General features: G+C 34.4%; 1 protein-coding gene across 1 annotated transcript in view; it reads right to left on the reverse strand.

Moving 5' to 3' along the window:
- The window catches only part of LOC102125672 (disintegrin and metalloproteinase domain-containing protein 2-like), a 121,693-nt gene that overhangs the window by 89,119 nt on the left and 18,378 nt on the right, over window positions 1-14,196 (reverse strand). Inside the window, exon 7 of the mRNA XM_045398178.2 lies at window positions 4,431-4,487. Within this exon, the coding sequence (XP_045254113.2) occupies window positions 4,431-4,487 (57 nt within the window). The remainder of the gene's footprint in view (window positions 1-4,430; window positions 4,488-14,196) is intronic.

Consider the following 14,196-nt stretch of genomic DNA (forward strand, 5'->3'; position numbering starts at 1 on the left):
ACAATGACCCCAACCATGGAAGTGACACTGCTCTCCCAGTAGACCTGGAAAAGTGGCACCAAGCCAAAGAGTATTATTCTTGAAGCTTACAATCTAAATAAATTTGTCTTGCTAGACTTTCAGACTTGCTTGGAAGCCATGGCCCTTTGCTTCTTTCCTGTTTCTCCCTATGGAACACAAAGTTCTCCTTATCAGGTTTCATAGCTGGAGAAGAATTTTACCTCAGTATGAATTGTACATCCTGTCTCACCCATGACAGATTGAGATGATATTTAGATGAGACTTTGGACTTTAAATGTTAGAGTTGGAGCTGTTAGGATGTAATGAGCACATTTTGTTTGTGAGAAGGACATGAATATGGGGAAGTGACGGATGGAGTGCTATGGAGTAAATGATCTTTCTCCAAAATTTCATATTTTGAAACCCTGATCCCCATTGTGACAGTATTTGGAAATGGTATCTTTGGGATATCCTAAGGTTTCCATGAGGTCATGGGGTGGGCCCCTCATTATGAGATTAGTGCCCTTATGGGAAGAGATACTAGAGAGCTTGCTTTTTGGTGGCCATCTGTAGGCTAGGAAGAGAGCCCTCTCCAGAATGTAACCATGCTGCTACCCTGATCTCATATTTCCAACATCCAGAATAAATATAGTGCACTATATATACAAAGGAAACCTAAGAAAAACGTTAGCAAGCTGAAGTCAGAAACATATAAAAATGATTATGCATCATGATCAAGTGGAATTTTAATGTCAGACACTTAATATAATGACCAAAAATTCCCACAGTCATCTGAACAGACACAGAATATACATTTCACAAAACTCAACACCTACTCATGAGAAAAACAACAATAACAACAACAACACTGCAGCTAATATTTATTACCACATTAAATGGTGAGTCTATGACTTTCCTACAAACATTAAAACTACAACACTTCTCTCAACTTACATTTAAACATTGTCCTGGAGATTCCAGCAAAGGTAATATTGCAAGAAAATAAATAAAAAGGCTTCACACTGGAAAAGCTAAAACAAAGTTATGTTTTATCACAAAATGATCCTGTATGCAGAAAGTCTTAAGGAATACACGCAAACACACATACACAGAGAATTACAAGTAATAAACATTTTTCGCAAAAATCACAAGATACAAGATCAGATAACTTTTTTTACACTAAACAATCAAAATGAAAATATGAAAAGTAATCATATTAGAAACAAGATTAGGAAATAGGAATAGATTTAACAAAAAGCAAAAGACTCATATACTGATAAACTACCAAATATTGCTGAGAGAAATCAAAGAAGATCTAAATAGTGGGGTGGACATATGATGATCATGGATTAGAGTATTCAAAATTGTTAAAATAAATATCCTTTCCAAATTGATCTATAGAATTAACACAGTATCTATCAAAATATAATCATCCTTTTTGCAGAAATGGATAAGGTAGTCTTAAATGGAAATTCAAAAGACACAGAATTGCTAAATATTTTTTAAAAAATAAAAAAAGTTGGCCAGGTATGGTGGCTCATGCCTGTGATCCCAGCACTTTGGGAGGCCGAGGCAGGCAGATCACGAGGTCAAGAGATCGAGGCCATCCTGGCCAACATGGTGAAACCCCATCTCTACTAAAAATACAAAAATTAGCTGGGTGTGGTGGTGTGTGCCTGTAGTCCCAGCTACTTGGGAGGCTAAGGCAGAAGGATCTCTTGAACCCAGGAGGCAGAGGTTGCAGTGAGCCGAGATTGTGCCACTGCACTCCAGACTGGTGACAGAATGAGACTCTGTCTCAAAAATAAAATAAAATAAAATAAAATAAAAGTTGTAGGAGAGGATGTGAAGAAATAGGAATGCTTTTACACTGTTGGTGGGAGTGTAAATTGGATCAACCATTATGGAAGACAGTGTGGCGATTCCTCAAGGATCTAGAACTAGAATTACCATTTGACCCAGCAATCCCATTACTGGGTATATACCCAAAGGATTATAAATCATGCACACATATGTTTATTGCGGCACTATTCACAATAGCAAAGACTTGGTACAAACCCAAATGTCCATCAATGATAGACTGGATTAAGAAAATGTGGCACGTATACACCATGGAATACTATGCAGCCATAAAAAAGGATGAGTTCATATCCTTTGCAGGGACATGGATGAAGCTGGAAACCATCCTTGTGAACAAACTATCACAAGGACAGAAAACCAAACACTGCATGTTCTCACTCATAGATGAGAACTGAACAATGAGATCACTTGGACCCAGGGAGGGGAACATCACACACTAGGGCTTGTCGGGGGGTCAGGGGCTGGGGGAGGGACAGCATTAGGAGAAATACCTAATGTAAATGATGACATAATGGGTCCAGTAAACCAACATGGCACATGTATACCTATATATCAAACCTGCACATTGTGCCCATATATCCCAGAACTTAAAGTAGAATTAAAAAAAAAAAAGTTGTAAGACTTAGATTTCCTGATTTCAAAAATTTCTGTAAATCTAGAATATTCAAGTGATGATATTCAAGTACGGGTGCTTTGATAGACATACTGATCAGTGAAAATAGAATTCAGAATCCAGAAATAAATGCTCAATAAGTATTGATTACCAGTTTGTTATGGACAAAGGTGCAAGGCATTTCCCTGGGGAAATGATAACATTTTGAACAACTGGTCTTGTTCTAATTAGTTTTACACATGCAAAATGATTAATTTAGAACCATATTTCACACTATACACAATAATTAAATGGGACTTATGCCTTTATATTTGCAAATATTTCCTAGTAAAAATTTTCTAGTAAAAATATTTGCAAATATTTTCAGTTGAAAAATCTGTGTGTACAATATATGAGGGACATTTATATTTTAATATTAAGGCAAGCAATAAGATTAAGAAATAGGCAAAATATTTGAATAGACATTTCACAAAAGAACATAGATCTATGGTTAATACACATATGAAAAGATGCTCAGCATTGTGAGTCATTAGAGATATATAAATTAAAACCACCATGTGATAGCAGTCAATGTCCACTAGAATGATTATAAACAAAGGGACAAAAACAAGTATTAGCAAAGATGTAAAGTGATTAAAACTCTCATATATTGCTGTTGGTAACAGAAAATGGTAGAGCCACTTGCAAAGTATTTTGTTCACTGTGTGCAAGTCGCCCCACAGCAAAGAACCTGGTAAGACAATACAGCCCTCCTTTTAAATATGAAATGACTGGACATTTGAATAAAATGTTTAACATTAAATGTAGGTGCTGAAAAGAAGGGTATAATACTGAAAAGGTCTATGTTCAGAGCTGATGTACTGAAATAAAATTTTAATATTGTCTTCAGGGAGGCAAAGAAGATTTTGCATGCATGAAACAAGAATAGAAAGTTCAGGAATGAATATAGAGAAACACAATGCAAAACTCCAAAACACATTAAGAAAACATATATTTTTCATGATAAAGTTGGAAATTTGCCTACAAAATAGAGGGGAAAATGGAAAAAAAAGAAAATAAAGTTATAATAGGAGTTCTTAATTTCAAATAATTATAATTTAATTTCGTGAGGAAATCTTGAAAGACATAACATTTTGAATGATTAAAAGTAAACTTATTGGCCAGGTGCAGTGGCTCACACCTGTAATCCCAGCAGTTTGAGAGGATGAAGTGGGTGGATCACCTGAGGTCAGGAGCTCAAGACCAGCCTGGCCAACATGGTGAAACCTTGTCTCTACAAAAATACAAAAAAAAAAAAAAAAATTAGCCAGGCATGATGACAGGTGCCTGTACTCCCAGCTACTAGGGAGGCTGAAGTAGGAGAATCGCTTGAACCTGGGAAGCAGAGGTTGCAGCAAGCCAAGATCATGCCATTGCACTCCAGTCTGTGCAACAAAGTGGGACTCCATTTCAAAAAAGTAAATACATAAAAATAAAATAAAAAAATAAATAATAAACGTTTTGATCACTTATTTTACCCAAGTTTACCACATTTATCATTAAAATACTTTATCACCACCTTTCATCCCCAGTATAAGCCATTATTTTCCTGTCTACCAAAAAACTGTACAGATGGGAAACTTTTATTTCTTTTTAAATAATATCCAAAATGTCAAGCATTATTTTTAAAATTCAATACGGTTCTAGAACACATACAAGTTTCTATAATAATTCTAAAACTATTTGTAAACTATTATAGAGGTAGCAATTATTTTCTTTACATCGCTATTCATAAAATTAAACACTATATAAAATTTTATTCTCAATTTACTCCTGATACTAATAATTTAAAGTGCATTAACATAGAGCTAAGGCAAAATCATCATTAATTCATTTCTGTTAAAAATTTATTCCAAATTATTATTACAATCCCTCATTGCAAATATTAAATGACATAAATAAATCAGAATATACTTACCAATTGTTTTTCAACTACAACATGCATTTCTATATACTTTGCAAAATCTTTCTGGGGCTGAAAAAATCCACAAATTTTACATCAAAATTACAGAATTACTTAAGTATTTTTAGTGCATATCACTACTATTAATGAACTAAATATTAAAAAAACACAGTTTTGCATATAGAAATAAAACCAGATAATATAAGCAACACTAGATGTCACAAAATCTTTTTCATCTATTTGTGACTTTTCTGACCCTAATCAATTATTTAATATACTTAGGAAACAACTTTCCTCTATCTTCCATTCTCCATATTTTCTTTGGTTCCAAGCTATTCATATTATTCTCTCTTTTACCAGGCCTGCCTTACAAGAGCTCCTGAAGGAAGCACTAAACATGGAAAGGAACAACTGGTACCAGCCACTGCAAAAACATGCCAAATTGTAAAGACTATTGATGCTAGGAAGAAACTGCATAAATTAATGGGAAAAATAACCAGCTAACATCAGAATGACAGGATCAAATTCACACATAACAATATTAACCTTAAATGTAAGTGGGATAAATGCTCCAATTAAAAGACACAGACTGGCAAATTGGATAAAGAGTCAAGACCCATCAGTGTGCTGTATTCAGGAGACCATATCATGTGCAGAGACTCACATAGGCTCAAAATAAAGGATAGAGGAAGATCTATCAAGCAAAAGGAAAACAAAACAAAACAAAAAAGCAGGGGTTGCAATCTAGTCTCTGATAAAACAGACTTTAAACCAACAAAGGTCAAAAGAGACAAAGAAGGCCATTATGTAATGATAAAGAGATCAATTCAACAATCCTATCTTACATATTTACAACAATCCTATCATACATATTTACTATCCTAAATATGTATGCACTCAATACAGGAGCACCCAGATTCATAAAACAAGTCCTTAGAGACCTACAAAGAGACTTAGACTCCCACATAATAATAATGGGAGACTTTCACACCCCACTGTCAACATTAGACAGATCAACGTGAGAGAAAGTTAACAAGGATATCCAGGACTTGAACTCAGCTCTATGCCAAGCAGACCTAATAAGACATCTACAGAAATCTCAGTGCCACATCGCACTTATTCCAAAATTGACCACATAGTTGGAAGTAAAGCACTCCTCAGAAAATGTAAAACAGAAATTATAACAAATTGTCTCTCAGACCACAGTACAATCAAACTAGAGCTCAGGATTAAGAAACTCACTCAAAACCACTCAACTACATGGAAACTGAACAACCCGCTCCTGAATGACTACTGGATACATAATGAAATGAAGGCAGAAATAAAGATGTTCTTTAATGAGAACAAAGATACAACATACCAGAATCTCTGGGACACATTTAAAGCAGCGTGTGGTGGGAAATTTTTAGCAATAAATGCCCACAAGAGAAAACAGGAAAGATCTAAAATTGACACCCTAAAGTCACAATTAAAAGAACTAGAGAAGCAAGAGCAAATACATTCAAAATCTAGCAGAAGGCAAGAAACAACTAAGATCAGAGCAGAACTGAAGGAGATAGAGAACAAAAACCCTTCAAAAAAAATCAATGAATCCAGGAGCTGGTTTTTTGAAAAGATCAACAAAATAGATAGACTGCTAGCAAGACTAATAAAGAAGAGAGAAGAATCAAATAGATGCAATAAAAAACGATAAAGGGGATATCACCACCGACCCCACAGAAATACAAACTACCATCAGAGAATACTGTAAACACCTCTGCACAAATAAACTAGAAAATCTAGAAGAAATAGATAAATTCCTGGACACATACACCCTACCAAGACTAAACCAGGAAGAAGTTGAATCCCTGAATAGACCAATAACAGGCTCTGAAATTGAGGCAATAATTAATAGCCTACCAACCAAAAAATGTCCAGGACCAGACAGATTCATAGTTGAATCCTACCAGAGGTACAAAGAGGAACTGGTACAATTCCTTCTGAAACTATTCTAATCAATAGAAAAAGGGGGAATCCGTAACTCATTTTATGAGGCCAGCATCATCCTGATACCAAAGCCTGGCAGAGAAACAACAAAAAAGAGATTTTTAGACCAATATCCCTGATGAACATCGATGGGAAAATCCTCAGTAAAATACTGCAAACCAAATCCAGCAGCACATCAAAAAGTTTATCCACCACAATTAAGTTGGCTTCATCCCTGGGATGCACGACTGGTTCAACATATGCAATTCAATAAATGTAATCCAGCATATAAACAGAACCAAAGACAAAAACCACATGATTATCTGAATAGATGCAGAAAAGGCCTTTGACAAAATTCAACAGCCCTTCATGCTAAAAACTCTCAATAAACTAGGTATTGATGGGACGTATCTTGAAATAATAAGAGCTATTTATGACAAACTCACAGCCAATCTCATATTGAATGGGCAAAAACTGGAAGCATTCCCTTTGAAAACTGGAACAAGACAGGGATACCCTCTCTCACCACTCCTAGTCAACATAGTGTTGGAAGTTCTGGCTAGGGCAATCAGGCAGGAGAAATAAATAAAGAGTACTCATTTAGGAAGAGAGGAAGTCAAATTGTCCCTGTTTGCAGATTACATGATTGTATATTTAGAAAACCCCATTGTCTCAGCCCAAAATCTCCTTAAGCTGATAAACAAATTCAGCAAAATCTTAGGATATAAAATCAATGTGCAAAAATCACAAGCATCCCTAAACACCAATAACAGACAAACAGAAAGCCAAATCATGAGTGAACTCCCATTCACAATTGCTTTAAAGGAAATAAAACACCTAGGAATCCAACTTACAAGGGATATAAAAGACCTCTTCAAGGAGAATTACAAACCACTGCTCAATAAAATAAAAGAGGACACAAACAAATGGAAGAACATTCCATGTTCATAGATAGGAAGAATCAACATCGTGAAAATGGCCATACTGCCCAAGGTAATTCATAGACGCAATACCACCCCCATCAAGCTACCAATGACTTTCTTCACAGAATTGGAAAAAATTACTTTAAAGTTCATATGGAACCAAAAAAGAGCCCACATTGCCAAGACAATCCTAAGCCAAAAGAACAAAGTTGGAGGCATCACGCTACCTGACTTCAAACTATACTACAAGGCTACAGTAACCACAACAGCATGGTACTGGTACCAAAACAGAGATATAGACCAATGGAACAGAACAGAGCCTCAGAAATAATACCACACATCTACAACCATCTTATCTTTGACAAACCTGACAAAAACAATAAATGGGGAAAAGATTCCCTATATAATAAATGGTGCTGGGAAAACTGGCTAGCCATATGTAGAAAGCTGAAACTGGATCCCTTCCTTACACCTTGTACAAAAATTAATTCAAGATGGATTAAAGACTTAAATATTAGACCTAAAACCGTAAAAACCCTAGAAGAAAACCTACGCAATACCATTCAGGACATAAGCATGGACAACGACTTCATGACTAAAACACAAAAAGCAATGGCAACAAAAGCCAAAATTGACAAATGGGGCCTAATTAAACTAAAGTGCTTCTGCACAGCAAAAGAAACTACCATCACAGTGAACAGGCAACTTACAGAATGGGAGAAAATTTTTACCATCTACCCATCTGACAGAGGGCTAATATCCAAAATCTACACAGAACTTAAACAAATTTACAAGAAAAAATCAAACAACCCCATCAAAAGTACGCAAAGGATATGAACAGACACTTCTCAAAAGAAGACATTTATGCAGCCAACAGACACATGAAAAAACACTTATCATCACTGGCTGTAAGACAAATGCAAGTCAAAACCACAATGAGATACAATCTCACACCAGTTAGAATGGCGATCATTAAAAAGTCAGGAAACAACAGGTGCTGGAGAGGATGTGGAGAAATAGGAACACTTTTACACTCTTTGTGGGACTGTAAACTAATTCAACCATTGTGGAAGACAGTGTGGTGATTCCTCAAGGATCTAGAACTAGAATTACCATTTGACCCAGCCATCCCATTACTGGGTATATACCCAAAGGATTATAAATCATGCTGCTATAAGGACACATGCACAACTATTTTTATTGAGGCACTATTCACAATAGCAAAGACTTGGAACCAACCCAAATGTCCATCAATGATAGCCTGGGTAAAGAAAATGTGGCACATATACACCGTGGAATACTATGCAGCCAAACCAAACACCACATGTTCTCACTCACAGGTGGGAATTGAACAATGAGAACACTTGGACACAGGGTGGGGAACATCACACACCGGGGCCTGTCGTGGTGTTGGGGGTGGGGAGGGATAGCATTAGGAAATATGCCTAATGTAAATGATGAGTTAATGGGTACAGCACACCAACATGGCATGTGTATACATATGTAACAAACCTGCATGTTGTGCACATGTACCCTAGAACTTAAAGTATAATAAAATAAATCAAATAAGTCTATGTAAATAAATGTGTGTGTTGAAAAGGTGGGCAGAAAAAAAAAAAGAAAAGAAAACTACGCAGATGCATGAGAGAATGCCAGGAAATGTGTGTGGCAAAAAGGTGGGCAGATGTCAATTTTAAAAATCCACAGGCCAGGAGTGGTGGCTCACACCTGTAATCCCAGCACTTTGGGAGGCCGAGGTGGGTGGATCACTTGAGGCCAAGAGTTCGAGACCAGCCTGGCCAACATGGTGAAACCCTGTCTCTACTGAAAATACAAAAAATTATCTGGGCATTGTTGCTAACACCTGTAATCCCAGCTTCTCGGAGGCTTAGGCAGGAGAATCGCTTGAACCTGGGAGGCAGAGGTTGCAGTGAGGCATGATCACACCACTGCACTCCAGTCTGTGTGAGTGAGATTCTGTCTCAAAAAAAAAAAAAAAAAAAAAAAAAAAAAAAAAAAAAAAAAAAAAAATTCCACAAATTCCATGCCATTTTATTAAGACAAAGTAGCCCTAGAAGGAGACAAAAGTGCTTACATATATGATATTGAAAGAGGACTCCAAGTTCAGGACAAAGGTTGCCTTGGCCAAATAAAGACTAAGGAATTGGATCTAGCCAGAAATATCAGAGAATACACAGTACTACACTGATCCACTTGCAATATGTATGAATTAAATATTCAGATTTTAAAACGTCAAAGGTCCTTGGTAAAAATATTCAGGAAGTTGGAAGGAAAATGTAGATGACTGATTAATCAATCAATAGATAGAAAGAGAGATAGATACTGGGTGTGTGGATGCAGGTGTCTGTGTGTGTGTTTCAATTGAACAACCAACATGTCCTATATTGCATTATCAACTCAGGAGAAAATTTGGACTGGGATTGAATATCTGTAGGTCACAGTAGGTAAAGCCATAGAACTACATATGTATATATATAAAAGATATATATGTACTATATATATAGTATATGTGATGCTAACAAGCTCAAACATGAGATATAACACAGCAAATATCAATATTTGAAATGTGAATGTATAAGGAAAAGTCAGAAAAAGTAAGAAAGAATGAGAAGCAAGAGACAGCATTATTGCAGAAAATTAGATGACTACAAAGTTCTAGGGAATTTTTACATTCACTCTTTAAAAATGTATCTCAATATTTCAAAAAGCCAATTTAACAATGGATCACCACTGATTATTTGTGGAGACAGAAACTGCATTTTTGTGAAATTAATAGTTAGTGAGATGTCAGGATGGATAGTTCCACTTACTCTAATGTAAAGCTGGTATGTGAAGAAATGGAAAGTGGTAGGTATATAATAGATTCGATTTTATTTTGTTTATTTTAAAATCTATTTTTAGTATTAAGGAGATATGATTATGTTCATATAATGAAGGAACCATAGATGATAATTCAAAATATTACATATAATAAGATGATTAATGGAATAAGGTTATAGGATCTTTCTGTTTAGAATTATGAGAATGGAACTTAAGTGAGAGAAAATAATAGATATTCAAATTTAGGAATTACATTTTTATGTTGGAAGTAGGAGGAGGACAAAATGAGGCTAGCAAATAAAATGAAATAGAAGGTCTAGGAGGGATAGGAATACAGATGGTTGAGAACTGTGATTTCCCCATTGCTCTACATTTTCAGGTGTTTCTTTGAATATGCTTATTTGTTCATATTTTGTAAATGAACTTAATAATCAACTTGGTAAGCACTTCCTGGTAGAAGCTTCTCGGTATTTTGGGAAATGGGGTAGGGAATTATATGAAATTTTTAATCAAAACAAATGAATAACTTTATGACTTTTTAAATACAGCAGAAAGAATACTTAAATGATAACAATTATTATTTTTAAAAGTGATGACAGCATAAACCAGCATGAGGGAATGAACAGAATGAGAAAATATATGAATTATTTAAAACAATAATGTGAGTAATAATAGTAGTAGTAGTCCTATGAGGTATATGATATGTAAAAATAAAAACATATATGTTTTTATAAACAAAATAAAACCAAAAATATGATAGCACAAAGTAGAATTTCTAAAGTTTTAAATACTTCCACCACAATTAGGTATCACTTCACATATAATAGGATGGCTATAATCAAAATGACTGATGATAAATATTCAAAAAAAAATGCGCAGGAAGCCAGGCGCAGTGACTCACATCTTTAATCCCAGCAGTTTGGGAGGCTGAGGTGGGTGGATCACCTGAGGTCAGGAGTTCAAGACCAGCCTGGCCAAAATGTTGAAATCCCGTCTCAACTAAAAATGCAAAAAATTAGCCGAGCGTGGTGGTGTGCGCCTGTAATCCCAGGTACTCGGGAGGCTGAGGCAAGAGAATCACTTGAACCTGGGAGGCAGACGTTGCGGTGAGCAGAGATCATGCCATTGCACTCCAGCCTGGGCAACAAGAGTGAAACTACGTCTCAAAAAATAAATAAATAAATAAATAAATAAATAAATAAATAAATAAATAAATGTGGAGGAATTGGAATCCACAGATGTTGCTTCAGGAGACATAAAATTGTCAGCCACCTTGGACAAATAATTTGGCAGCCACTCAAAATGTGAAACACAGAGTCTGTCTATGACCTACCAATTCAAATCTTAGTAACTACCTTGAGAAACAAAAACATATATCCATGTAAAACATATATTAATGTTCCTAGCAATATTATAATATTTAAAAAGTAGAAACAAACAATTCGTTCATTAGCTTATGACTATACGACTTATGAGTGGTATATTTATGCCCAGGCATATGTTATTCAGCCATAAACATAAATGAGATACTGATGAACTTTGACCACCTTATAAGTGAAAGAAGTCACAAAAGATATTGTAAGACTCTAGTTACATAAAATATCTTGAATAGGCAAGTCTATATCTAAAACAATAGATTTGTAGTTTCCCAGGAAGGCAGGAGAATGAAGAATGACTGCCATGGTTATAAAGTTTCTTTGTAGGGCACAGACTCTCTGTCACAACTACTCAACTTTTCCACCATAATATGAAAGTATACATAAACAATATATAGAACAGCAGTAATTGATGTTATTTATACAAACAGGCTGTGGGCCAGATTTGGCCTGAGGGCCATAGTTTGTTTAGACTAACCACTAAAATTATTATGTTGTAAAAATTGTTTTGTATTTATAGAATATATAATAACAAGATATATGAAACAATATATAATGTAAAAGCTCATTAGAGGAGAAAAATAAAAATACTTGATTAATAAAAAAGATGTAACAGCATGATTAAATCCCTGAAAAAAATAAATAGATTAGATAGAAGAAAGAATAAAGGAATAAGGAACATATAAGACAAATAAGAAATGACAAAGTGGTAGATTAAATCTAAATTATATAAGTGTGTGCATTAAAAGTAGATGCAATAAATAACCTTGACAACTAGAAAAGTTGAGCTCATAGAAGTAGAGAGTGACACTGTGGTCATGAGAGGATAGGAAGGGTCAGGGGAGAAGCGGATGGGGAAAGGTTGGCTATTGGTTACAAAAGTACAGCTAGATAGAAAGAGAAAGTTCTAGTGTTCTATAGCACCATAGGGTGACTATAAACAATAATTCATTGTATGTTTTCAAGTAGCTTAAGGAGGGAATTTTGAATGTTCCCAACATAAATGAATGATAAACGTTTAAGGTAATAAATATGCTAATTACCCTGATTTGATCATTACACCTTTTATTCACGTATCAAAATATCATTCTGTATCCCTTAAATAAGTGTGATTATTATCTGTCAGTCAAAAATAAAATTGTCAGATGTCATTTAAAATGTTTAAAACTTAGTAATATGTGCTTTAAAAGAGATACACTTTAATTAAAATATTATTAGCTACTCTGACCACACAAAAAAGAAAATATATTAAATTAATAAAATCAGAAATGAAAAAGAAGATTACTAAAAATCTTACCGATAGTTAAAGACCTACAAGGGAGTCCTACAAACAGCAATATGCCAAGAAATAAATAAATAAAACAGAAAAACCTCTATAGACACACAAATTACCTAAATCGACTCCAAAAAAATTAGAAAATTATAATAGACTTACGAGAGAAAATTTAATTACTAATAAAAATCATTCCCTAAAAATGTCCAATCCCAGATGGATTTTACAGATGTTGAAATAATTAAGCCAATCCTACACAGTCTTCCAGAATAGAAGAGACAACACTTCCCAACTCATTTTGTGAAGTTTGTATCACCCTGATACCAAAGACAGAGAAAAATATCATATGAAAACAATTCCATAAAGCAATATTCTTTATAAATATAAACGAAAAAATCTTCAAAATTACGTCAGCAAACTGAACCCAGGAATACGTAAAAGGAATTATGCACTGTAACAAAGAGAGACTGGACACAAAGTTAGTTTAATAATCAAAAGTCAATTAATGCAGAATACCACATTAACAAAATAATGATAAAAATGAAATTATTATCTCAGCAGATGTTGCAGAAAAAAATATCTGACAAAATCCAAAATCCCTTAATGACAAAACAAAAATCATTAACAAACTAACATTGGATGAAACCTTGTTTAACCTGATAAAGGGCACCTGTGAAAAAATTACAAATAACATTATGCTTAAAGGTGACAGACTGAATCTTTTCTCCCTAAAAGTGGGAAAAGACGAGAACATCTCTTCTCACCTATTCTATTCAACATTATAATGGAAGTAGTAATCAGGGCAATTAAGTAAGGAAAAGGAAATTTGAGATATCCTAATTGGAAAGAAACAAGATAAACTATCTTTATTCAAGATGGCACGACCATGTTCATAAAAAGTCACAGAGCTCAATAGAAAACTAATAAACAAGTTTGTCAAGTTCGCAGAATACAAAACCAGTATGGAAAATTCACTAATTACCAAATACTAATAATGAGAAATCCAAACAGATAAAAAATTTAAATAACATCTAAAATAATAAAACTTCTATAAATAACAAAAGAAGCTTTACTGAAGACTTAGACTTAAATATATAAAACATTGCAGAAATAAATTAAAGAATATCTCAAAAATAAAAGCTACCTACTGCTCATGGATAGAGTTAATATTGTTAATATAGCAATATTCCTCATATTTATCTACAGATTCAACACAATCCTGGGTGCTATTTTATGGGAATTAAAAATAAATTTTAAAATACGTTTGGAGATGCATAGTAGCCAGAATAACCAAAAGAATCTTGGAAAATAAGAATATTGAAGGCCGTACACTTATCAATTCCAAATCTTACCACAAAAATACAGTAGTAAAGAAAATGTGGTAGTGGCATTAGAGTAGACAT

Source organism: Macaca fascicularis, chromosome 8 (genome assembly GCF_037993035.2).
Source record: "Macaca fascicularis isolate 582-1 chromosome 8, T2T-MFA8v1.1".
NCBI classification, from domain to species: Eukaryota; Metazoa; Chordata; class Mammalia; order Primates; family Cercopithecidae; genus Macaca; species Macaca fascicularis.